This window comes from Garra rufa, chromosome 1 (assembly GCF_049309525.1).
Source record: "Garra rufa chromosome 1, GarRuf1.0, whole genome shotgun sequence".
NCBI classification, from domain to species: Eukaryota; Metazoa; Chordata; class Actinopteri; order Cypriniformes; family Cyprinidae; genus Garra; species Garra rufa.
The window spans coordinates 10,642,197-10,667,831 of record NC_133361.1 but is presented as its reverse complement, the minus strand read 5'-3'; the positions used below and the strand labels follow the sequence as shown (position 1 = coordinate 10,667,831).

Here is a 25,635-nt window from a genome sequence, read left to right as displayed (position 1 = left end):
GTTAACGTGGATTTGGCCTTAAAAGCACGAGTTATTAAGCGCAGTGATGTGCAGATCAGCTGTTAAAATGAACCGTCAATTAATCATATCATAATTAAATCAAGAATTAAAATAATTGTAATATGATGATCGGGTGCGGTTAGCTAAATCAGAGAAAAATATAGGTGCTGGCGGATAATTTATTTGAAGCTGCGCATTCGGATGACGTTTGAGCTCATCCGCGCATCTCTAACGTGTTCGGAGTTTCAGTGTTGGCAGCCCGTTATCGTTGGAGTGGTATTTTAATTAATAAAATAAAAATTATAAAAATTTAAATACAAAAACAGAATTTTAAATTACTCTAAATAAATGAAGCAGTTATTTTTATTTCATTATAAATGGGCTAAAAGAGACCTCCGAACTAGGATACCAGTGAAAATAATTAGCAACACCAACATAACAGCAAAACTGATGTTTTCTGGTGTGTTTGTGAATGTGGGCAATATCATCTCGGCGGGGGCGTGGCCTGGTTAGGCGATAATTTTGGATATTGCGATATTTTCTAAGCCATTTTTTTTTTTTTTTTTGCATATCGCCCAACCCTACAGCCCCCTTGCGGTCTTCCCAGCTCCGCCCTCCAAGGAGGCAGCCCCTTCCGGCATTGAGCTGGTCGCAGCAGTGTCGCCCGCTGCTCAGGGTCCTACAAAACTCCGCAGAGCTATGAGGTAGCATCCCTGACTCGAGCAGCCTGGAATACCGGAGATTGCTCTTCGGGGATGATGACACCTGTGCCCCACTCCCGGGGAAGGGGCCAAGAGCTTCTGTGTGCTCAGCTGCCGCTGACCCACGAGTTTGTGGTTCCCACCCACTCACAGAAAGAGCAATTTCCTCCATTTCTAGGTTTCTAGCCCATGTTCTGTTCCTGAGTAACGCTGCTGCCTCCTTGGACTCGAAGCCTGAATTTGCCAACGTGGGAACCAGGGAAGAGGTTAGATCTGCTTAAGCAGCCTGACTTTTCTCCAGAACGTTCTTCCTTCTGGGTTTAGTCCACTCCCCTTCCCCTTCTGCTTCTGGGCTGCTTTGCTGCTTTGCTCAACACTTTGCTGATCCCACTTGCATGCAGGCTGGAGCTTGTTTTTAACAACTTCTAGCCATGTCTCATTGGTTGATCCAGATGGCGTCTGCCCAGGTTCAGGGCGTCCTTTATATCTGTCCTTGGACACGTATGCTTTGTCCTGTGTACAGAGATTGCTGTTCTCCTGGTGAAAGGATGCAGTCAAGACCCTTCCTCCAGCTGAGAAAAGTATGGTGGGTTAGATCAATCCTGGGTTTTCGAGTTCTGAACTGGATTGGTTTGCAACCATTGACCTGAAGGATGTGTACTTCCATGTCTCGATTGCTTCGACACAGACCGTTAATTTGGCTTGTTTTGGGGATCGGGTTCATTAGTATAAAGTCCTCCCATTTGGCCTGTCCCTGTTTCCCACATCTTCACCAAACTTTGAGACCGCTTCAGCGCTGGCTACATGACCGAGTCCCGAGATGGGCATGGCATTGTGGCACTCTCCGGATTGGCGTTTCCCCGGAATGTCACCGCCTATTCAGCCCGTGGTCAAGCAGATTCGGGCTCCTAGCAGGGACCTTGACTGCAATGGCATATCAATTGTCTGGAGTTGTAGAAGTGCTTCTTGCACTGCGTCGGTTTCTTCCAATGCTGCGCCACAGGACCATGGTCATCTGCACGGACAACATCACATTCAGGAGAGCTCAGATAGTTATGTTGGCCTCCCAGGAATCCTCCCATTGCCAGCTCTTTTACTCCCTCAGCAAGACTCCCTCGGCAGGGACACACTGGCACACAGCTGGCCCGGGTCCCAAGTACGCCTTTCCCCCAGTGAGCCTCCTTGCACAGACCCTGTGCAAGATCAGTGGTACCTGCACATGTGGCTTCTGGACAGGACGTGGTAGACCTCACTGGCCTCCCACAGGCCATGGTAGTCACTATCACTCAGGCTAGAGCCCCCTTTAAGAGGCAAGCCTACGCTCCGAGGTGGGGTCTGTTCATTGACTGTGTATGTTCATCTCAAAGTGTATGTTGCAGCTGTTGCAGCATATTTTGATGCAGTGGACAGAGTGTTCCCCTCTTGGGATCTCTCCATTGTCCTCCAAGTCCTTCAGGGAGCCCCTTCGAGCCGCTGGTTCAGTCGAGTTTAAATTCTTGTCCCTTAAGACATCGCTCCTGCATCACGCTCGCTTTCATCAAAAGGGTAGAGGACCTACAGACATGCCTTGAAATGGGGCCGGCCTTCTCTCACGTTTTCCTGCGACCCCGGCCCAGTTACGTGCCCAAGGTTTCCACCATGCCCTTCCGGGCCAGGTGATGAACCTGCAACCTCTGCCCCCAGAGGAGGCACACACCTGCTTGTTTACGTGGACCGCACCCAGAGCTTCAGATGCTCCGAGCAGCTCTTTGTTTGCTATGGGGGACAGCGGAAGGAGAATGCTGGCTCCAAGCAGAGGCTGGCCCATTGGGTGGTTGATGCCATGACCTTGGCGTACGAAGGCCAAGGTGAGCCGTGTCCCCTATGAGTTTGAGCTCACTCCACCGGAGTGTTGCCTCCTCCTATGCGCTAGAACGGCGACTCTCTAGCAGACATCTGCAGAGCTGGGCTTCTACGGCTCGGCTCCTCAGCTAAAACCTAAATGAGTGGATGCACGGGGGAGTGGCTGTGCATTTCCCAGCCTGAAATTGTGTCCCAGTCCTCCCCTGATCAGGCAGTTATGTAGAATTGGTTGGCAAGGCTAAACAGGCAGTGTTGTTGAAGCAGCTGTTGATCTTCTTCTGCAGAGGCAGTGTTTATTCACACTATTACATCATAGAGTAGCATGCTGTCATTTTGGAGACTGAATTCAATTATAAGCTGTTGGGAAGGAATGATCAATCAGATCATGAGTTACAGCGTGTCAATAACTTTCAGTTCCGGTTGAGCCGACTGCACAAAGTACCACCAAGGTTTCTTCAAAATTTGGACTGAATTTAAACTTTGCTTGGTATTGTGATGATACACGTTCAAGCTGTGTGTTAAAGACAACATGTAAGTGCATGTATGATAGTTCTTTAATGAATGTGTTGTAGAATGAATAATTAATAATATATCGTGAGTTTGTGTGGACAAGTGACTACGATAAAGCCCGCATCTTATCTAAGCCATTTATTTCACATATATTTACTACACTTGGATTCAGTCTAATAATAGCATAACTGATTTGGTTTTTCCAGTGTGTATATATGTAGATTTGAATGTTGTATATTTCTGTTCTGTAGTTATTCTTGCAGGGGTCATTGGATGCCTATTTTCCAAAAGTTGATGTGATTATTTAGGGTCTTAATGAAAAGTAATATACTATGGTTAAATGGGCAAGGTTAAAATTTCGTTTCACTTTTCTAGATTCTACAGTCAAACAAAGACGAAGGGACTGACAAAAACACACTTCGTGAGACATAATGGCATCTGAGTATGAAGGTTAGTGTAAATTAAATTACCTAATATAATAATACTTTACACTGTAATTAATCTTTTGATTTTAGTAAACTAAATTAAATCTGTTTATCCAATTGATTTATCCAATGTATTTGAAAGAACACTAGTATGACACACTAGTGACAAGGTGGGATCGCAGGATCAGGTAAGTTGCCCTCCGCCGGTTCCTACCAATGCTTCGGGAAAAGCACACGCTAGTGTACACCTACCGCCGAGGTAGTCCACTCTCCTGTCGCATGTTGCAACTTGCCCGCCATCTCCTTTGAGTCTGCCGTGGCTCAAATCGCTGTGTGCCGTTCAATTTTTAATTTTTAAATCTGTCACCATTACCAAAAAATTTAAATCATTTATAAAAGAAAAAAAAAAAAAACAGGATCCAATCAATAAATTACCTAGAAATATAGGTTTTATACGAATAAAAATACTCTTGGACAAGTAGCTACCCAGTTGACCATATAGTTACTTTGCCCATGCTTTTGTGTAAAAAACAAAACAAATGAACATTCAATAAAAGACATGTATATTCAGAAATGTTATAGGACACAGATGTCACCAAATGATAACATGAAATTGTACATGATTCACAGAAGCAGAAGACTGGGACAATGTATTTAACTGGGGATGAAATAGTTAGAATACTGGAATTTACAAATCATGAAGAGCTACAGCTAATGACATGCATTGTTTGACAGGTGATTCGCAGGATCTGAGGATTGTTCTACTAGGAGTTTCTGGTGCTAGAAAGAGTTCAATAGGAAACGCAATACTGGGTCAAGAGGCATTTAAAGAGAGCAGAACCACAGTGTGTGAGATACAGAGAGGAAGAGTAGAAGACAGAAACATATCCATCATTGACACTCCAGGATTCTTTAACACTCACCTGACTGATAAAGAGCTGCAGGAGCAAATGATGAAGAGCCTGGATCTCTGTGATCCTGGTCCTAATGTGTTCCTGCTCGTCGCCAACATGGAGACCTTCAAAGAGGACGAGAGGAACGTTGTTGAGAAAATTGAGGAGATCTTTGGAGATCAAGCTTTAAAGTTCACCATGGTGCTGTTCACTGGAAGAGAAGGAATGTCAAAGAAACAACGGAAAGAATTTAAACTTAGTGAAAAATGTCAGGACCTAATCAGTAAATGTAGTGCACAATATCATGTGATCAATAGTAAAAGTGAAGTTACTCAAACTCAAATCAAATGTCTTTTAAAGAAAATCAATGAATTTATCAAACAAAAGGAGCATTTCAATAACAAGACTGACTCAGTGTCTCAAACAAGCAGCACAAAAGAAAAGAAAAAACAAGAAGAATACTACAGAAAAAAAGAGGAAGAAAAAGGCAGACAAGAGCCAGCAATGCAAGATACTTTTAAAATGAGTAGTGCAACAGAAGATGGAGCAACTGTGTTTGAACCTGAAAAATGTCGACTAAGAAAGAAAACAACTGATGTATATGAAGAAACAGTTCTGCAAGTAATGACTCCAATAAATAGATCTCTGACATTCCCACGTGAAAGAGTGGTTGAAAAAAAAGAATTACAAAAACAGGAAAACAGCCAGAAGAAGCAACAGACAACAAAACAAACAAATCCAACTAAAGCAGGTGAGAGCTTTTAATAAAATGATTACACTTTAATTACAAATCGTCACCTTAGAATCATAAGGTTCTATCTGCATTCTAAGCACTTTCGAGATATTGAGCTTCAAAGTTTTTACATTCCATAGACTTCTGTAAATAGAACCATTTTTGTTTTCTAAAAAAAGGCCCAAAATGTACAAAGCTTACAAAAGAAACATCAAATAATGTAAATAAGTTAACACAGAATAAGAATATGTGAATAACTCAGTTTTGACAAAAATGTCAGATAGAACCTTATAATTCTAAGGTGACGAAATGTTGGAAAACTTTCTGTAAAACTCTTAATACAATAGTCAATGGTGAACAGTAGTGCTATATGTTTTTAGCATATCAACAAATGTTTACAGTCCACAAAACAAAATGATAGCTGTATTTAATAAACATAAAATTACTAAGTTTAAAAGTTTATTTATGCTTGAATCATCATACTGTGTGCTGTTACCTGCATGATCAACAGCTGTCTCTTCAGTTGTGATAGTTGTTCATGAGACCCTTGTTTGAAAAAAAGCGCTCTTACAATTTATTTATTTATTTATTTATTCAATTTCTGCATGTTTGAACTATTACCTACTGTGGCTATATTTCAGCCAACTTTAACTTTAATTCCAATGCATTTCCTAATTAAAATGTATACTTTTACTCTGATACATTTCCCTGAAGCCTATTCGTTATTAGGCATGGGCGATACCACTTATTTTGTTTTCTATACAATGCCGATACTTTTAATGAAGAGATACTTCTTTACACCATAGGACTTTTCAGCCTTTTGTGTCAATTAATGACCATGCTATTCCTAGCAAACCTGTCATTAGTGGTTTGCAAGGCACATTTTCATAATTTCCCATGCTTATGTACAGTGAGGGAAAAAAAAAAATTGATCCCCTGCTGATTTTGTACATTTCTCCACTGACAAAGAAATGATCAGTCTATAATTTTATATATAAATTTGTAGGTTTATTTGAACAGTGAGAGACAGAACACACACAAAAAAAACATGTGCTTCAAGAAAGTTATACATTGATTTGCGTTTTAATGAGTGAAATAAGTATTTGACATGAATAATCACAAAGGCCAGATGTTTCTTGTAGTTGGCCACACATCTCAGGGGGATTTCGGCCCCCATATCTTATAATATGGAGTTTATTGTTCTTATTGGATATCTGTGTGTTTTCTCCCTGTTTGTCAGGTGGAAGTGGATATTTGGTGGTGTGTTTTATGCTCATTTGTGGTCTTCTGCTGCTCTTCATCATGCTGAAGCACATCTTAAATACTGATACTCTAATGACTAAAAAAGGTATGACAATCTCTGATGATGTAATCAAATCTTACTCCCTCGACATGACAGTCCAACATTTTCTTTCATTATTAACCCTCAATTTACAAGCACATTCACACGTGTTTAAGCCATTTGACAAATTGAAATGCATGCTCAAAATGCTTGCAAAGGTAAAGCAATATCAGACAGAAAACACCTCAAATGTTTTTAACAACAGCATCAGCCTTAAAATACAATCAAATGTCTGATTATTATCCAATTTAAATGTTATTTTTGATGTGATGAATAACAAGATTCACCCTATTGATAAAACAAAAACTTATAGGAACACACTGTAGAAAAAAAACACTTTAATTTAAAAAAGAAAGGGAAAAAAACAGCACAACCAGCAGATGGTGCAGAGGGGCACTTATTGAGCACTCATGAGCCATACATTTTGCTCTTGATTTATTTATTTATTTATTTATTTTTGTTTTGTTTTTTTTACAATTTTGTTCAATTGTAAAAAAAAAAAAAAAAAAAAAAAGCCTGTTTTTTGTCACTTTTTGAAATTGTGAAGTAGCCTATATTTTTAGGAAAGGTCATGGAGCCTCATCCAAGGTTTTCTTCAAATTGCAAATTAAATTAGCCAGATAGTGTGCAAACAGCCCTTACTTTATAATCACTGAAGATGTCAGTCAAACTCACTGAGTGCGAATACACAATTTTATTTAAGCTTGTTTATTTTTTTTATTTTTTTTTTAAATTGTGTTTCTGGTTTGGGGAAGAAGAAAAAAAACCTTTGCAGGCAGTTGTGTTCCTCTTGTATTCCTCATTAAACCACTTAAAGGAGTAGTTCACTTTCAGAACAAGAATTTACAGATAATGTACTCACCCCCTTGTCATTCAAGATGTCCATGTCTTTCTTTCTTCAGTTGTGAAGAAATTGTGTTTTTTTTTTTTTTTTTTTTTTTTTTTTTTTTTTGAGGAAAACATTTCATGATTTCTCACCATATAGTAGACTTCTATGGTGCCCCCAAGTTTGAACTTCCAAAATGCATTTTAAAAGCAGCTTTAAAGGGCTCTAAATGATCCCAGCCGAGGACAAAGGGTCTTATCTAGGGAAATGAGTTTTTTTTTTTTTCAAAAAACATTTACAACTTATATAGTTTTTAATCTCAAATGCTCTTCTTGCCGAGCTAGACAAGACAAGCATTTGAGGTTAAAAAGTATATAAATTGTATTTTTTTTTTTTTTTTAAATAAACCATCATTTTGCTAGATAAGGCCCTTTTTTCCTCATCTGTGATCGTTTAGAGCCCTTTGAAGCTGCATTTTGGAAGTTCAAACTCGGGGGCACCATAGAAGTCCATTATATGGAGAGAAATCCTGAAATGTTTGACTCAAAAACATAATTTCTTTACGACTGAAAAAAGAAAGACATGAACATCTTGGATAACAAGGGAGTGAGTACATTATCTGTACATTTTTGTTCTGAAAGTGAACTACTCCTTTAAAGGTGCAATAAGCTTTATTTGAAAAACACATTTGACCACAGTGTCCCTAAACACACTTTCTGCCAATAAGCAGGGGCATCTCTAGTAATGATAGGCAGAAATATGCGGTCATTTTGAGTGCACAGGACAGACATTAGCAAAGATGTCAGATTAAAAAAAAAGAGAAAAAAAATACATCAACACATTAAGAAGAAGGGTTACGATCAAGCAAGAAGTAGGACCCGTGTAAATATCGGAGCAGCTTTCCAGCGGTGGAGAGAACTTAGGGATCGGGAAGTCAATGGTTAAAACACACAATACTACCAAACATATTCAACCTTAATTACCATTGTAACACGTGTGGGGCGGGGAGATCAAAATAGGGGCGCGGTCCTATTGAGATTTGGGTGTGTTTGTTTTGGTGGCAAAAAAAAAAAAAAAAAAAATCTCCAGGAATGGTTTTACAAGTTCATTTACAACCCTAGGATTTGTCCCTAGAATGAAATGCTCTGTTATTGCCTTATTTGGAAGGTCCGTGAATATTAATGAGGGGCTCTGCTCTGATTGGCTGTTTCACAGAGCTGCTCATCTCAATAGCTGGCACATGGAGGAAATATATAATTAATTACGGAGCTCTAGCTGCTTTTAATATGCGGTTTGTTAAATCTGCTGCTTTGAATCGGCAACGTTTTCCTCTCACTATAGTAATCGCATGTGATCTGTGTAACGTTATAATGCAGTGACACGAGTACTTACCACACAAGGTTTGTTGCTTGTTAGTGAAGGTTTGTTGCTTGTGGTAAGTGAAATGTTATGTACTGCAATGTAACATGCTACCGCTAGCATTAAGCTAACCATGTCCCTTCAGTGGCTCGCCTTATTTTACTGATGTACTGAAGTTAATGATGATTGGGCGATGCAAATGTTGGGGGTGTAACTATTAACGATCGTTACTATTGCGTAATAGTCAACCCAGGCTCATTGGCAATACGTGACTCTGCCTACATTTCTGCAGAACCTGAAATACGTATCTCCAGGTACATTTGGCTGCACTTTTCGGGTGAACCGTCCACTAGAGGCGCTAATGTGTATTTTTTTCCTCCGTTTTAAATACACGTTTATTAAAGGTTAGAAAGCAAATTAAACAGTGCTCGGTCTTCTCAGCATACAAAACGTTTGTATTAAACTTGTTAATTCCACATTTTGAAGGTGCCAAAGACACACGTCTCGTCTGGATTTATCCTTTAACTTCGATGGAGAGCAGTTGCGTACAAATACCACGCAGCATCTTCTACGGCAATTACGTCACCAGCGAGGCTCAGTTCGACCAGTCCACCTGATACGTGTACACCTTCAAGCAGGTAAGTGACCGCGACAATCTTTTCATTATTTTAATTATTTCGGTGTTTCTGCATCACTTCCATGGGGTCATGTGTTAAAACGGAAGCTTAGTGGAATAGTTAGCACGGCTGCTAACGTTAGCCTACGATTGACATTAGCCTAAGCATTACCACTGTAACTGTAGTTTTACTATAGTATTTATAGTATATGCACACTAACCACTAGCTTACTATGGTTTTACCACTGTAATTGTAGTTTTACTATAGTATTTGTAGTATATGCACACTAACCACTAGCTTACTATGGTTTTACCACTGTAATTGTAGATTTACTATAGTATTTGTAGTATATGCACACTAACCACTAGCTTACTATGGTTTTACCACTGTAACCGTAGTTTTACTGTGGTATTTGTAGTATAAGCACACTAACCACTAGCTTACTATGGTTTTACCACTGTAACCGTAGTTTTACTGTGGTATTTGTAGTATAAGCACACTAACCACAAAGCTTACTATGGTTTTACCACTGTAACTGTAGTTTTACTGTGGTATTTGTAGGATATGCACACTAACCACTAGCTTACTATGGTTTTACCACTGTAATTGTAGTTTTACTATAGTATTTGTAGTATATGCACACTAACCACTAGCTTACTATGGTTTTACCACTGTAATTGTAGATTTACTATAGTATTTGTAGTATATGCACACTAACCACTAGCTTACTATGGTTTTACCACTGTAACCGTAGTTTTACTGTGGTATTTGTAGTATAAGCACACTAACCACTAGCTTACTATGGTTTTACCACTGTAACCGTAGTTTTACTGTGGTATTTGTAGTATAAGCACACTAACCACAAAGCTTACTATGGTTTTACCACTGTAACTGTAGTTTTACTGTGGTATTTGTAGGATATGCACACTAACCACTAGCTTACTATGGTTTTACCACTGTAATTGTAGTTTTACTATAGTATTTGTAGTATATGCACACTAACCACTAGCTTACTATGGTTTTACCACTGTAATTGTAGTTTTACTATAGTATTTGTAGTATATGCACACTAACCACTAGCTTACTATAGTTTTACCACTGTAACTGTAGTTTTACTGTGGTATTTGTAGTATAAGCACAGTAAACACAATGCTTACTATGGTTTTACCACTGTAACTGTAGTTTTACTATAGTATTTGTAGTATATGCACACTAACCACTAGCTTACTATGGTTTTACCACTGTAACTGTAGTTTTACTGTGGTATTTGTAGTATAAGCACAGTAAACACAATGCTTACTATGGTTTTACCACTGTAACTGTAGTTTTACTGTGGTATTTGTAGTATAAGCACAGTAAACACAACTCTTACTATGGTTTTACCACTGTAACTGTAGTTTTACTGTGGTATTTGTAGGATATGCACAGTAAACACAACTCTTACTATGGTTTTACCACTGTAACTGTAGTTTTAATATAGTATTTGTAGTATATGCACACTAACCACTAGCTTACTATGGTTTTACCACTGTAACTGTAGTTTTACTGTGGTATTTGTAGTATATGCACAGTAAACACAACTCTTACTATGGTTTTACCACTGTAACTGTAGTTTTACTATAGTATTTGTAGTATATGCACAGTAAACACAACGCTTACTATGGTTTTACCACTGTAACTGTAGTTTTAATATAGTATTTGTAGTATATGCACACTAACCACTAGCTTACTATGGTTTTACCACTGTAACTGTAGTTTTACTGTGGTATTTGTAGTATATGCACAGTAAACACAACTCTTACTATGGTTTTACCACTGTAACTGTAGTTTTAATATAGTATTTGTAGTATATGCACAGTAAACACAACGCTTACTATGGTTTTACCACTGTAACTGTAGTTTTAATATAGTATTTGTAGTATATGCACACTAACCACTAGCTTACTATGGTTTTACCACTGTAACTGTAGTTTTACTGTGGTATTTGTAGGATATGCACAGTAAACACAACGCTTACTATGATTTTACCACTGTAACTGTAGTTTTACTATAGTATTTTTAGTATAAGCACAGTAAACACAACGCTTACTATGGTTTTACCACTGTAACTGTAGTTTTAATATAGTATTTGTAGTATATGCACAGTAAACACAACGCTTACTATGGTTTTACCACTGTAACTGTAGTTTTACTATAGTATTTGTAGGATATGCACACTAACCACTAGCTTACTGTGATTTTACCACTGTAACCATAGTTTTACTGTGGTATTTGTAGTATAAGCACAGTAAACACAATGCTTACTATGGTTTTACCACTGTAACTGTAGTTTTAATATAGTATTTGTAGTATATGCACAGTAAACACAACACTTACTATGGTTTTACCACTGTAACTGTAGTTTTAATATAGTATTTGTAGTATATGCACAGTAAACACAACGCTTACTATGGTTTTACCACTGTAACCGTAGTTTTACTATAGTATTTGTAGTATAAGCACAGTAAACACCATGCTTACTATGGTTTTACCACTGTAACTGTAGTTTTACCAAAGTAACTTTGATTTTACGGTGTACTATTTGTAAAGCACAGTAACCACAATGCCTACCACACTTTTAAATGTTTTTTTGTGAAGTAATTGTAATTCAGTATTTGTTTCTGTCTTGCAGTTATGTCAGATCACCTTCTCCAGCAGCTAAGAAGCCATCTCTGGTAAAAGCCATCACTGTATGAACTGTAATTCATAATTAATTTACACATAGTTTTGCTCTCTCTCTCTCTTTCTGTGGTTCATCATGACATTTTTAAAATGTCATAATTTTGACCAATTCTGTTAGAAAGCTGCTAGAATTAACAGGGAACTTGAACTCAAAGCTCCAAAGCTTGAAGAAGCTGTGAAACAGGCTGAAAAGTCCTTCTATGATTCAATCTTTCACAGTAATGTTGTAGACATTTAGCTATAACTGATTTGCTTTAATCAACGCATCCTTATTGTTAGTGTTAATAATACCTTTCCTTACAGTCCTTCCTCTCAAATATTTTGGTCACAGATTTTGTTTAGCACATTGTCTCAACATGTGTGTATTTCTCTTTGTTTCAGGGTAAAGGGAAGACCAAAGGAAGGCCTGTCATTGGATTTGAATTGGGCCATGTTGTGCATTTCTGGAAAAGACCAAAAGCAAAGGCAAACATTCCAATGGTATGTCAATGTTGGTCTGAGCACCTGGACTGAACTGTACTGCAGTTACATTTTGCACAGCATCTGTACATACCCTACAGCCCCATCAGAAACACCAACCAACAAAGTGTCATGTCGAAATATTAATAACTAATACAATTTACCAAGCCTTGCATGTCTACTGATTATTTTTTTTATTTCTCCTCTAGTCAACACTCACTCCCATCTCTAACTAGTCATGTGAGAAATCAGACCTTCAGTTAATTTGGCCAAATCAGATCACTTAAAGCTGTTCACACCAAGAGCAAGAATTATAATGACTATTTTAATTGTTTATATTTCACACTAACAGAAAATAACATTCTTTTTATCATAAGCGTATGCTGCAGTTATGTTGTCTGCATTTAAATGCTCAGGCTATTTGTGTGGTGGATTTTGATTGGCTGTCAATGTTTTCATTGTTCAACATCTGGAAAAAAAAATTCTGAAAGAGATTCCAACCATATTGTTTCTGTCATTTTATGTCAAATAGCTGCGGTGTGGACTCATCCTTGGTGTGAAGAGGCGTTTAAACTGCTTACAACAAAACCATCAGCAGGTAATCATATTTAAAATAATTCATTTTAGTTTGCTGTTAAATAATTTTTTTTTTCTAATGCTGCTTGCTTCTCATTCTGTTAAACTTACACAATTCTGCCTATTTCTCTTCATCTTATTTCTTTACTCCCTCACTTAACACATTAGTTTGTGCTCTGTTGAAAAATAGAAGCTTAGAGTTTGCATGATGGCCTTTTCTCAGACTCTGAATAGAAATGTATACAGATGAACTCAGGAGACTGCTAGAGTTGCCCGGGAACTTGAGTTTGAAGTATATAATTATAACTGCTTAATTTATATGTTTAAACAACAATAATAATTAAAAATTGGGTCAATAAATATTGTATTGTTTTAAAGATGAAGACCAAAAAAAGCAAAGAAAATCAGTCCCGGCAAGCCAGTCCTGATGAATGAGGAATGAACATGGTCTTCTTGTGCCCAAACACAGAGCTGAAAATTTGCACATTTCTACTGGTATGTATGTATTCAAGCAATGTAGTTATACGGGTTGGGGTTAGGGTTATATGGGGTATAGCAATGGATGTTAATCTCTCAAAAGACAGCCGTTACCATTTTTCACATGCACTTTTTTTTTTTTTTTTTTATAGCTCCTAGAATTGGCAAATCAACTGTGCTATCATCTCTGGAATTTGGGCAGGATTGGCCAAATATGGTGAGTACTAACACCTGCACCTATTCATCAACACTATTTCTCTGGAATTATTGTTGACTTATTGTTTTGTTTGTTTGAAGGAGGGTGAAGCCAGTTGACCATATCAATTCAATGGCCACCAGATGCAGCATTGCAGCCTGAAACCGCCAGTAAACTGCGATGAGGACTGCATTCCTGAACAATTCTACTGTGACAGCTCAGATGTTACGGCCCGTAAAAGTAAACTTCACAAATGACAACTGCAAAATAGTTGTGAAGGGATCCATTTGGCTCATATCTCCAACAAGAATCAATGGTAAGTCCAATGCAACAATTAAAAATAAAGATATATATTGTTTATTAATTTACAACACCCTAAATACATGTTATGTCCCTCCAGGATATTTACATCAGTTGGTGTGTGAGGAAAGCATAGAGGACCATCAGAGACTCCAGCCACCAGAGCCATGGATTTTTCTCATCGTTACCATCAGGCAGAAGTTATTGCAGAACCTGCACCAGCAGACACATTTTTCCACAGGCAATTAGACTGCACTGAACTTATACCAGAAACAATACACAGCACATCAAGCTCATATGCACTGCTCTCTATCAGTTGCACTGTCTGGACTCTAACTCGCTATTATTCTGCACCATGACATTCTGTTTGAACTGATTCATTCCACACTGCACTGCAAAGGTATGCGTACTGTGATTATTGTTTTAATTTCATGCTCTCTGTATAGCATACTATTTACCTTATTGTTCTCTACCTGTATTGAGTCCCTTATATGTGTGTGTTGCCTGCATTGAGCATTTGTTGTCTATACTTTTATGCTGCAGTTTTCACAAAAAAATGTCACCACCTGTACACTTGTGATCATGGTATTGTGACAATAAAGTGATATGATTTAAATTGGTCACATGTCTTTTGTCCGTCAGTTGTACTGTAGTGTGCTGGATAACAACTTCAAATTGTTCATGACATGGAAGGAGATTATTAAGATAGGGATATGGATAAGCAAGCAAGAGGAAGAAAACCAAGAGAGCTCTGATGATGAGCAGGAAACTGAATGTGATTCTATGATGCTCAAGACATTTAACCATGCATGCATTTGGGAGGCTTCATCTGGTTAAAATAATATGGTTTTAACATAACCCATTTTTATTTCTCTTGAATATCATTTGTCTTAATAGGCTACTTTAGCTGTCTTTATGATGTAGCACAAAGTATTGGATAATAAAGTATGGTAAATATTCTTTATTAGGAATGTTTGGTAAATACACCATTTAATTGTGTAAACAATACACATAATTACCATGAGTGTTTTAATCAAGATGCGACATTTGGTCATATTAATGACATTCAATACATGAAGGGAAGGCTGAAAGATTCATTAGAAGAGACTGCATGGACTACAGTATATTGCTACAGGCACTTTATGCACAGCTGAGGGTGATGGACCAGGGAAAGATCAACATGAATCCTGTACTGTATAATAAATAAGATGAGCATGCACATTACTGATGTTTTGCAAAGATGGACAAAGATGAGGAATATTTGACAAAGATACAAATGATGTCTTTTATATTATGATCCTTTGCATTGCATGAATTGTATAGCTTTTGCATAAACCACACGGTCTGTACCTTGTCTTACTGAATGACACACTGACATTGTGTGATAGTACAAAGAAGTGTCACAATATGTATTGATTGTTTAAACTGGTGTCTTCATTTCCTGTCATCACTCAATTCTTGCTCCTGATCTAATGAAATAAATGGACACAATTCAATTAGGAAATGTCTATTCTTATTCTAAGAAAACTATGACTTTCAACTTACATATTGGCAAATTTTTGAAAAGACAATCTAAAAAATGTGACTCAGCACAGTGTGCTGTCCATGATGATAATAGATTTGTGTGTTTTGACTGCCCTTCAATCCCCAGGGGCCCAGTAGAGTCCCATGGAAGAGCAAAAAAATGAACATTTCAAATGGCTGTAAATCAGTGTCTGATTATAATGTCAAAGAGAAAATTGGCAGGACAACTACTTATGCTATGTTAATTACATATTGTTGGACACAGTTTTCAAACATTCATGGAAAGGTGGTATAAAGGTGTTTTAAAAAATGATCTTAGTAAAAAACCAAATTTCAGCATGCCTCTTAAATATGTCATAGATATTTGCACAGTGTACTTGTTTAGATAAACCTTTGTTCAAAAAAGATTGCATTTTCCACTATTTTAATAATAAACATTTTAAACTACATTACCCACAAACCTCTGCCATTCTATCTATAGAACACGAAAAAAATGGCGCTGTTATTTGTAGTTTAATTAAGATCTGCTTAGGGTTAGGGTTACGATCTCGGTAAATTAGGAAGTTCTCACAACATAGCAACACTTCGTTGTTAACTGAAGGTATTACTGATGTAATAAGAGCAACACGGACTTTGTAACATTAAGCGTTGTTTTTCATTTGGATTAAAAGATAGTCCAATCACAGCGAGTTCCAAATGGCAACCAAATTGAACAGAGTCGTCTCGTTTGCTTGTCCAAATATGGTCATTTATGACATGATCTTCCGGGTTCTTGTGGCAAATACAGATAATCAGTTCAATATTTATTTGTCCCCACTCAACATAAAACTGGAACAACAGATTGGATAGTTTGGTTAACTTGATGCAGCAATAGATTTATTGATTACCAGGATTATTTTATTTTATTTTTTAAAATAAGGGCATAATGGTTCCCATAGTAAATTATGTTCACACTAATATAAATTTATGTACAATATTTAAACTCAAAACTTTGATATAAATTGCTGTGAACAATAATTCAAAATGTTTCATTTGCTTTCAAAACAAAAAACATGCACCTCTAATGATTAAACATGAAGCTTTTTTCTACTGTTTAATTGTGCTTCTGTAACATTTACAGTGTATTAAGGGTAAACAATTAATCACTTCTGTTTCCTGGAAATGGACCTTACAAAATTGCAATTCTTAGACCTGCCAGATGAACTATAAGAATAATAAAAAATAATGAATCACACATTTTGTAGTCATTTCCCAATGTTTATTGACATATCAAACTTTTCACAGATAAAAAGTGCCCAGAACAGCATTCTCTCTCTCCAGTTTGTGCCATTACGGAAAAAAAAAAAAGACAAAACAAGCAGTTGATTGTATTTGAAATGCATTTGTATAGAGGTAATTAAGAAATAGGCAATAGAAAACCCCTTAAAAAGATTGTCTAATAGTCAAAAATAAAAAGAGAATTTGTTTGCAGAAAACGTTAAGATGCCAAATAATATTCAATGCTTCTGTTTAACAAACTAATAGGCAAACGATGATTAGAACAATATTTCAATATTTTACAATTATTACCTTTAAAATATATCTGTCCTGTAATCGTTGTTTGCTTCTATTGTGACTAAATGCAAGACAAATTACTGGTTAATAACAATTATAATTTTATTATTATTTGACTTTCTCCTCTACAGGCAACACCCTCATCTCTACTGTGGACACTCCTGTCACTATCACTATATGTATATATATCAGTAGTCTGTGAGAAATCCTGCAAGACAGGAAGAAAGAGAATTTATCACATGATGAACAACAAAAACATTGACAACAGATGGCAGATGACTGTAGCGTGTATAACAGTAAACAGAACGCTATCGTCCGTTGGTGTGGATGCTAAAATAGTTCTTATTGTTGTTCTTGCTCTTGGTAAGGACAGCTTTAAGCAATCTGATTTGGCCAAATTTACTAATGATCTGATTTGTGACAAGATAAACTAGCATTTCCAGACTTGTGCTTCTTAGACAGATGTGTTAAATAAAAATCAACATAGAAAGAAAGGCAGACTCTGAGGTGTGGGCAGATATCATGTACTGTTAGAACAGGAAGAGGCAGTGAAAATTTGTAAAGGTTAATATAGAGAGAATATGATGGACTTAATATAAACTGGATTGGTATAAACACTCTGACTACTTACAATGGACACAATTAACATGAGAGTTGAGGCAATGGCCAATGACACAAGTACAAGTGAAAAATCATGGAATATTATATGAGTACACTTGTACAATATCATATACATTTGCTGGCTTGGTAAATTGTATGAATTATTAATACTTCGACATGACAAATACTTCGACATGACACTTTGTTGGTTGTTGTTTCTGATGGGGCTGTAGGGTATGTACAGATGCTGTGCAAAATGTAACTGCAGTACAGTTCAGTCCAGGTGCTCAGACCAACATTGACATACCATTGGAATGTTTGCCTTTGCTTTTGGTCTTTTCCAGAAATGCACAACATGGCCCAATTCAAATCCAATGACAGGCCTTCCTTTGGTCTTCCCTTTACCCTGAAACAAAGAGAAATACACACATGTTGAGACAATGTGCTAAACAAAATCTGTGACCAAAATATTTGAGAGGAAGGACTGTAAGGAAAGGTATTATTAACACTAACAATAAGGATGCGTTGATTAAAGCAAATCAGTTATAGCTAAATGTCTTCAACATTACTGTGAAAGATTGAATCATTGAAGGACTTTTCAGCCTCTTTGACAGCTTCTTCAAGATCAGCACTTGGAGCTTTGAGTTCAAGTTCCCTGTTAATTCTAGCAGCTTTCTAACAGAATTGGTCAAAATTATGAGATTTTAAAAATGTCATGATGAACCAAAGAAAGAGAGAGAGAGCAAAACTATGTGTAAATTAATTATGAATTACAGTTCATACAGCGATGGCTTTTACCAGAGATTGCTTCTTAAAAGAGCTGCTGGCGTAAGTGATCTGACCTAACTGCAAGACAGAAAAAAAAAATACTGAATTACAATTACTTCACAAAAAACATTTAAAAGTGTGGTAGGCATTGTGGTTACTGTGCTTTACAAATAGTACACCGTAAAATCAAAGTTACTATGGTAAAACTACGGTTACAGTGGTAAAACCATAGTAAGCATTGTGTTTACTGTGCTTATACTACAAATACCACAGTAAAACTACGGTTACAGTGGTAAAACCATAGTAAGCTAGTGGTAAGTGTGCATATCCTACAAATACTATAGTAAAACTATGGTTACAGTGGTAAAACCATAGTAAGCGTTGTGTTTACTGTGCATATACTACAAATACTATAGTAAAACTACAGTTACAGTGGTAAAACCATAGTAAGCGTTGTGTTTACTGTGCATATCCTACAAATACCACAGTAAAACTACAGTTACAGTGGTAAAACCATAGTAAGAGTTGTGTTTACTGTGCTTATACTAAAAATACTATAGTAAAACTACGGTAACAGTGGTAAAACCATAGTAAGAGTTGTGTTTACTGTGCATATACTACAAATACTATAGTAAAACTACAGTTACAGTGGTAAAACCATAGTAAGCGTTGTGTTTACTGTGCTTATACTAAAAATACCACAGTAAAACTACAGTTACAGTGGTAAAACCATAGTAAGAGTTGTGTTTACTGTGCATATACTACAAATACCACAGTAAAACTACAGTTACAGTGGTAAAACCATAGTAAGCTAGTGGTTAGTGTGCATATCCTACAAATACTATAGTAAAACTACAGTTACAGTGGTAAAACCATAGTAAGCATTGTGTTTACTGTGCTTATACTACAAATACCACAGTAAAACTATGGTTACAGTGGTAAAACTATAGTAAGCTAGTGGTTAGTGTGCATATACTACAAATACTATAGTAAAATTACGGTTACAGTGGTAAAACCATAGTAAGCATTGTGTTTACTGTGCTTATACTACAAATACCACAGTAAAACTACAGTTACAGTGGTAAAACCATAGTAAGCATTGTGTTTACTGTGCTTATACTACAAATACCACAGTAAAACTACAGTTACAGTAGTAAAACTATAGTAAGCTAGTGGTTAGTGTGCATATACTACAAATACTATAGTAAAACTACAATTACAGTGGTAAAACCATAGTAAGCTAGTGGTTAGTGTGCATATACTACAAATACTATAGTAAAACTACGGTTACAGTGGTAAAACCATAGTAAGCTAGTGGTTAGTGTGCAGATATACTACAAATACTATAGTAAAACTACGGTTACAGTGGTAAAACCATAGTAAGCTAGTGGTTAGTGTGCAGATATACTACAAATACTATAGTAAAACTACAGTTACAGTGGTAAAACCATAGTAAGCATTGTGTTTACTGTGCTTATACTACAAATACCACAGTAAAACTACAGTTACAGTGGTAAAACCATAGTAAGCTAGTGGTTAGTGTGCATATACTACAAATACTATAGTAAAACTACAGTTACAGTGGTAAAACCATAGTAAGCATTGTGTTTACTGTGCTTATACTACAAATACCACAGTAAAACTACAGTTACAGTGGTAAAACTATAGTAAGCTAGTGGTTAGTGTGCATATACTACAAATACTATAGTAAAACTACAATTACAGTGGTAAAACCATAGTAAGCTAGTGGTTAGTGTGCATATACTACAAATACTATAGTAAAACTACAATTACAGTGGTAAAACCATAGTAAGCTAGTGGTTAGTGTGCATATACTACAAATACTATAGTAAAACTACAGTTACAGTGGTAAAACCATAGTAAGCTTTGTGGTTAGTGTGCTTATACTACAAATACCACAGTAAAACTACAGTTACAGTGGTAAAACCATAGTAAGCTAGTGGTTAGTGTGCTTATACTACAAATACCACAGTAAAACTACGGTTACAGTGGTAAAACCATAGTAAGCTAGTGGTTAGTGTGCATATACTACAAATACTATAGTAAATCTACAATTACAGTGGTAAAACCATAGTAAGCTAGTGGTTAGTGTGCATATACTACAAATACTATAGTAAAACTACAATTACAGTGGTAAAACCATAGTAAGCTAGTGGTTAGTGTGCATATACTATAAATACTATAGTAAAACTACAGTTACAGTGGTAAAACCATAGTAAGCATTGTGTTTACTGTGCTTATACTACAAATACCACAGTAAAACTACAGTTACAGTGGTAAAACTATAGTAAGCTAGTGGTTAGTGTGCATATACTACAAATACTATAGTAAAACTACAATTACAGTGGTAAAACCATAGTAAGCTAGTGGTTAGTGTGCATATACTACAAATACTATAGTAAAACTACAATTACAGTGGTAAAACCATAGTAAGCTAGTGGTTAGTGTGCATATCCTACAAATACCACAGTAAAACTACAGTTACAGTGGTAAAACCATAGTAAGCTTTGTGGTTAGTGTGCTTATACTACAAATACCACAGTAAAACTACGGTTACAGTGGTAAAACCATAGTAAGCTAGTGGTTAGTGTGCTTATACTACAAATACCACAGTAAAACTACGGTTACAGTGGTAAAACCATAGTAAGCTAGTGGTTAGTGTGCATATACTACAAATACTATAGTAAATCTACAATTACAGTGGTAAAACCATAGTAAGCTAGTGGTTAGTGTGCATATACTACAAATACTATAGTAAAACTACAATTACAGTGGTAAAACCATAGTAAGCTAGTGGTTAGTGTGCATATACTATAAATACTATAGTAAAACTACAGTTACAGTGGTAATGCTTAGGCTAATGTCAATCGTAGGCTAACGTTAGCAGCCGTGCTAACTATTCCACTAAGCTTCCGTTTTAACACATGACCCCATGGAAGTGATGCAGAAACACCGAAATAATTAAAATAATGAAAAGATTGTCGCGGTCACTTACCTGCTTGAAGGTGTACACGTATCAGGTGGACTGGTCGAACTGAGCCTCGCTGGTGACGTAATTGCCGTAGAAGATGCTGCGTGGTATTTGTACGCAACTGCTCTCCATCGAAGTTAAAGGATAAATCCAGACGAGACGTGTGTCTTTGGCACCTTCAAAATGTGGAATTAACAAGTTTAATACAAACGTTTTGTATGCTGAGAAGACCGAGCACTGTTTAATTTGCTTTCTAACCTTTAATAAACGTGTATTTAAAACGGAGGAAAAAAATACACATTAGCGCCTCTAGTGGACGGTTCACCCGAAAAGTGCAGCCAAATGTACCTGGAGATACGTATTTCAGGTTCTGCAGAAATGTAGGCAGAGTCACGTATTGCCAATGAGCCTGGGTTGGTAATAGTCGGTGTTATGTTGAAATTGACCTATTTTTCGCTGGTCTTTTGCAAACACCAGATTTATATAAGAAGCAGGAAATGGTGGTGTTTGAGACTCATGGTATGTCATGTCCATGTACTGAACTGTTATTATTTAACTATGCCAAGGTAAATACAGTTTTCCATTCTATGGCAACTTTAAGTATATGGCAGAAAAAAATGCTTACTTTTAATGCATTCACTACTAAATGAGATTTGGCTAGCAATAGTTACAATTTCAGGTATGGTTAAGTAAAGAATAATTGATGATGGGCCGTAGAATTCTTAGAAAATAAGAATTTTCTTATTTGCTTCGCGTCACCACCTCAGGTGTGCATTATTTTCGTGGAATTCTATGGACTGAAGTCAATTATTCCACTTATACTACAGTCACCGCACCTCAAGACATCGATCAGATGATATATTTCAAGACATTCGTCCCATTTTTATCCTTAAAATGCTACTGTGAGTAGGATTCATTTCTTACGCAGCTCATCCAACAGCTTTGTTGCTAGTTCCAAAACGTCATTTTAGAACTAGCCTTGACCTGCTTGAGCCATTGATAGCAAACTAATGCAGTTAATAATGAAGTTTAGACAGACCGACAGACAAGCAGGCAGTCAGAAAGAGACAGGGAGAGAGAGATTAAGCGCATGAATAACCTCTCTCAAGTCTGTGCGTCTGTCAAAGGTGACTGGCAGCATCTTCTCTACTAACAGTTAAACTTTAAGTTAATTTTCTTTAAGACCACGCTATTGTTACCAATTGTCATGTCATTTTTAAGTTGTTAATCGTCAGACCAGCGCTAACAACATTAGCATGAATGTTCTCTTTTATCCTGTCATTTACTGTTTGGCATTTATTTGTTTGGCCAGTGTCATTGTTTCTTTTGGTTATATTGCTATTTTGGGCTGTAAAGACCTTTGAAATAACTGAAATCGTGTGGCGAAGTGATACAGACATGTACTGCGGTCTAAAGCTGCCTGGAACTACATTCGCCGTGCGTTTCCCTGAAAATAATGCACACCTCTAGAACGTTCGTCAGCCAATCAGATTCAAGCATTCAACGGCCCTGTAGTATAAACATTTTTACCAGTCATACATCTATACTAATATATCTACAATACTAGATTGACTACTAATATACTTTGAGATATGACAATTGATTTTGGATATGTTTAAGGCAAGACACTGCAGATGAATAGGGTAATAGGGCGTGACATGGTGTAATAAATAGGGAAGGGTTTTGAAGTAATCTGAACACAAGTGGTCACATGAGATGAAGTTGAAACTGATACCTGGACCATTTGTCTTTTCAGAACTCAGGATAATGTTGATTGGAAAAACTGGAACTGGAAAGAGTGCATCAGGAAACACTATCCTTGTGGAAAAGTTTTTTGAAGAAAAAATTTCTTCTGAATCGGTGACTAAGATGTGCCAGAAACATCAGCAGAATGGGGTCACTGTGATCGACACTCCAGGAATGTTCGATACAAACATAAATGAAAATCAACTGAGGGAGGAGATGGAGAAATGTGTCCATATGTCTGTTCCTGGTCCACACGTGTTCCTCTTGGTCATCAGACTGGATGCGAGATTCACTGATGAAGAGAAAAATACTTTAAAATGGATCCATAAAAACTTTGGAGAAAAGGCTGCTAATTACACTATCATTCTGTTCACTAGAGGAGATCAGTTAGACAAACCTATAGAGGAGTTTCTGACAGAAAACAAGCAGATAAATGAGCTTGTTAGACAGTGTAAATCCAGGTATCATGTTTTCAATAACAAAGATAAAAATCCATCACAAGTTAATAAACTGCTGGAGAAGATAGAGAGAATGGTGATAGAGAATAATGGAGAGCATTATACAAATGAGGTGTACAAGGAAGCTCAGAAGAGGCAGAGAGAGGAAGAAGAGAGATGGAAGGAAGCTAAAAAGAAGCAGAGAGAGGAAAAAGAGAGATGGAAGGAAGCTGAAAAAAAGCTGAGAGAGGAAGAAGAGAGACGGATGGAAGCTGAGAAGAAGCTGAGAGAGGAAGAAGAGAGACGGAGAATAGCTGAGAAGAAGCAGACAGAGGAAACAGAGAGACTGAGAATAGCTGAGCAGAAGGAGAGAGAGGCTGAAGTGAAACGTAGAGAGGCTGAGGAAGAAGTGAGACAGAACAAGATCAATAAAGTACTTGTAGAGGCGGTTGTAACGGGGGTTGTAGGTTTGGGTTGGGCATACTTTACTGGGAATATTGATTTGAAAAGTTTTCAAGAAACAGTTAACTCATTTAGTAACTCAATTAACTCAATTAGTACCTCAGTTAAATCAATTACAAAATTCATCCCTAGTTAGACTTCAGGGCCCGTACTCTCAAGACAAACTTTTAGTAAGGACAGGGTTGACCTCACTGCTATGAATGATGTCAGCATGCTTATTAGCTATGCACACAGTGATTGGCTGATAGATGAGGCGTCTCTGTCAGAGATTTGTTCATCAAAATACTGTAGAGTGCAATATTATGTTTCCATATTCAAATAAAGGTTTAAAATGTGAATTGCCTCATTCAAATAAAGATTTTAAAATGCAGGCTAAGTGTCAATAAATAAACAAGTATATGTTTAACTAATTGGCAGCCCTTTTACATCTGTGCTAAACAGCCTTTTAATTAACAAAGTAGAATAATCATGGCTTATAGTAAGACATGAAAGCATAAAAGAAAACCAAACTGGACGCAAGAACAGCTATACTTCTTGTCAGACTTGTTAATGAAAACAAGGATATAATCAAAATAAAAATTTAAGTTGGCATAACCTCCAATACAATGGTAATACGATTTTAAAAGGTCATTATCATCGAATGTTTCTAACATGTTTACGTTGCGAGGCAGATTGCCAGCAACAGCTGTTTTAGGATAGTTGGGATTTGGCCATAGTGACTTAGGAGTCCTCTTCACTGTTCGCAATGTTTCACAGATTTAGGACCTAAAACGCTTTGTGAAACACTCTTAGAGCAAAAAAAAAATAAATTAGTCCTAAATTTAGGATCGACATGCTCAGATCAACTCAAAGAGTTACTCCCCAAAGTCAAAAAGTTTTTTTTTTTTTCTTGTATATAATTTTGCTTCATGACATAAATGATATTATTGTGCTTTGTTATGAGTTTGACATCATGTTTAGTTGTCTCATAATGCATATCACTTGCAGTTTGCTTACTCTTTTGTAAAGGAAAGTAGAAGCTTTTTGCAAACTGTTCTGGTTTAGGAAGCTAAAGAAGAGGCTGTAGATTTCTTTGCTATAGATTTTGACAGTTCAGAATATAAAGCCATTCAGGTTTTTTGTATTTTTTTATTGAAAATCAAACAAACAAATGACAGCAACAAAAAAGAATACTGATCATGAATCGGACTGATGTTCATTATCAGGAGAATAATAATACTGTTGAAACCTTAACAATACCCATCCCTACTTTTAGGATATCAGTAGGAGAGAGATCCAGCTCATTCGTTTTTACTTTTACTTTCAGTAATTATTGATCAATTTTGCTTTCAGTAATTATTGATTACATATCTTTTTATTAATATATTAGCTTTACTTTTTATATTTTTTCAACAACTATTGTTTGCTGATTGTACCTGCATTAAGACAATGTTTGCTTTTTGGGCTGTCTGTTTTAAAATTCTCAATAAAGCTTTTGAATCAAATTGAATCGAATTGAATTGTAAGCCTTTATTCTGCCCTACAAAGGCTAAGTGCAGTAACTACACCAACACTGAAACTGAGAAAAATGCCTAT

General features: G+C 36.6%; 2 protein-coding genes and 1 long non-coding RNA gene across 5 annotated transcripts in view; 2 read left to right on the top strand and 1 right to left on the bottom strand.

The window, feature by feature from the left end:
• The window catches only part of LOC141330426 (uncharacterized), a 392,843-nt gene extending 378,358 nt beyond the window's left edge, over positions 1-14,485 (top strand). Inside the window, exons 2-9 of the mRNA XM_073835524.1 lie at positions 9,118-9,269; positions 11,920-11,962; positions 12,351-12,449; positions 12,961-13,026; positions 13,383-13,499; positions 13,634-13,698; positions 13,779-13,993; positions 14,078-14,485. The gene's annotated coding sequence lies outside the window, so the exon portion shown is untranslated. The remainder of the gene's footprint in view (positions 1-9,117; positions 9,270-11,919; positions 11,963-12,350; positions 12,450-12,960; positions 13,027-13,382; positions 13,500-13,633; positions 13,699-13,778; positions 13,994-14,077) is intronic.
• Positions 605-24,869, top strand: LOC141330187 (GTPase IMAP family member 8-like). Of its 3 annotated transcripts, XM_073835507.1 has the most exons (6): positions 605-967; positions 1,225-1,287; positions 3,429-3,503; positions 4,214-5,122; positions 6,345-6,452; positions 23,172-24,869. In XM_073835507.1, exons 3-6 carry the CDS (start codon positions 3,485-3,487, stop codon positions 24,194-24,196), a joined length of 2,061 nt encoding a protein of 686 aa, XP_073691608.1. In that variant the 5' UTR covers positions 605-967; positions 1,225-1,287; positions 3,429-3,484; the 3' UTR covers positions 24,197-24,869. The 3 variants fall into 3 exon arrangements, with proteins under 3 accessions (XP_073691608.1, XP_073691607.1, XP_073691610.1); XM_073835509.1 differs by lacking the exons at positions 605-967; positions 1,225-1,287 and adding an exon at positions 3,621-3,666 and having other exon boundaries at positions 2,003-3,503; XM_073835506.1 differs by lacking the exons at positions 605-967; positions 1,225-1,287 and having other exon boundaries at positions 2,000-3,503.
• LOC141330603 (uncharacterized) lies at positions 17,861-21,587 on the bottom strand. The gene is made up of 3 exons (XR_012355197.1): positions 21,440-21,587; positions 18,454-18,501; positions 17,861-18,061 (listed from the first exon to the last, which is right to left on the bottom strand). It is a non-coding gene; the product is annotated as an uncharacterized lncRNA (long non-coding RNA).
• Positions 24,870-25,635: the final 766 nt, after the last annotated feature.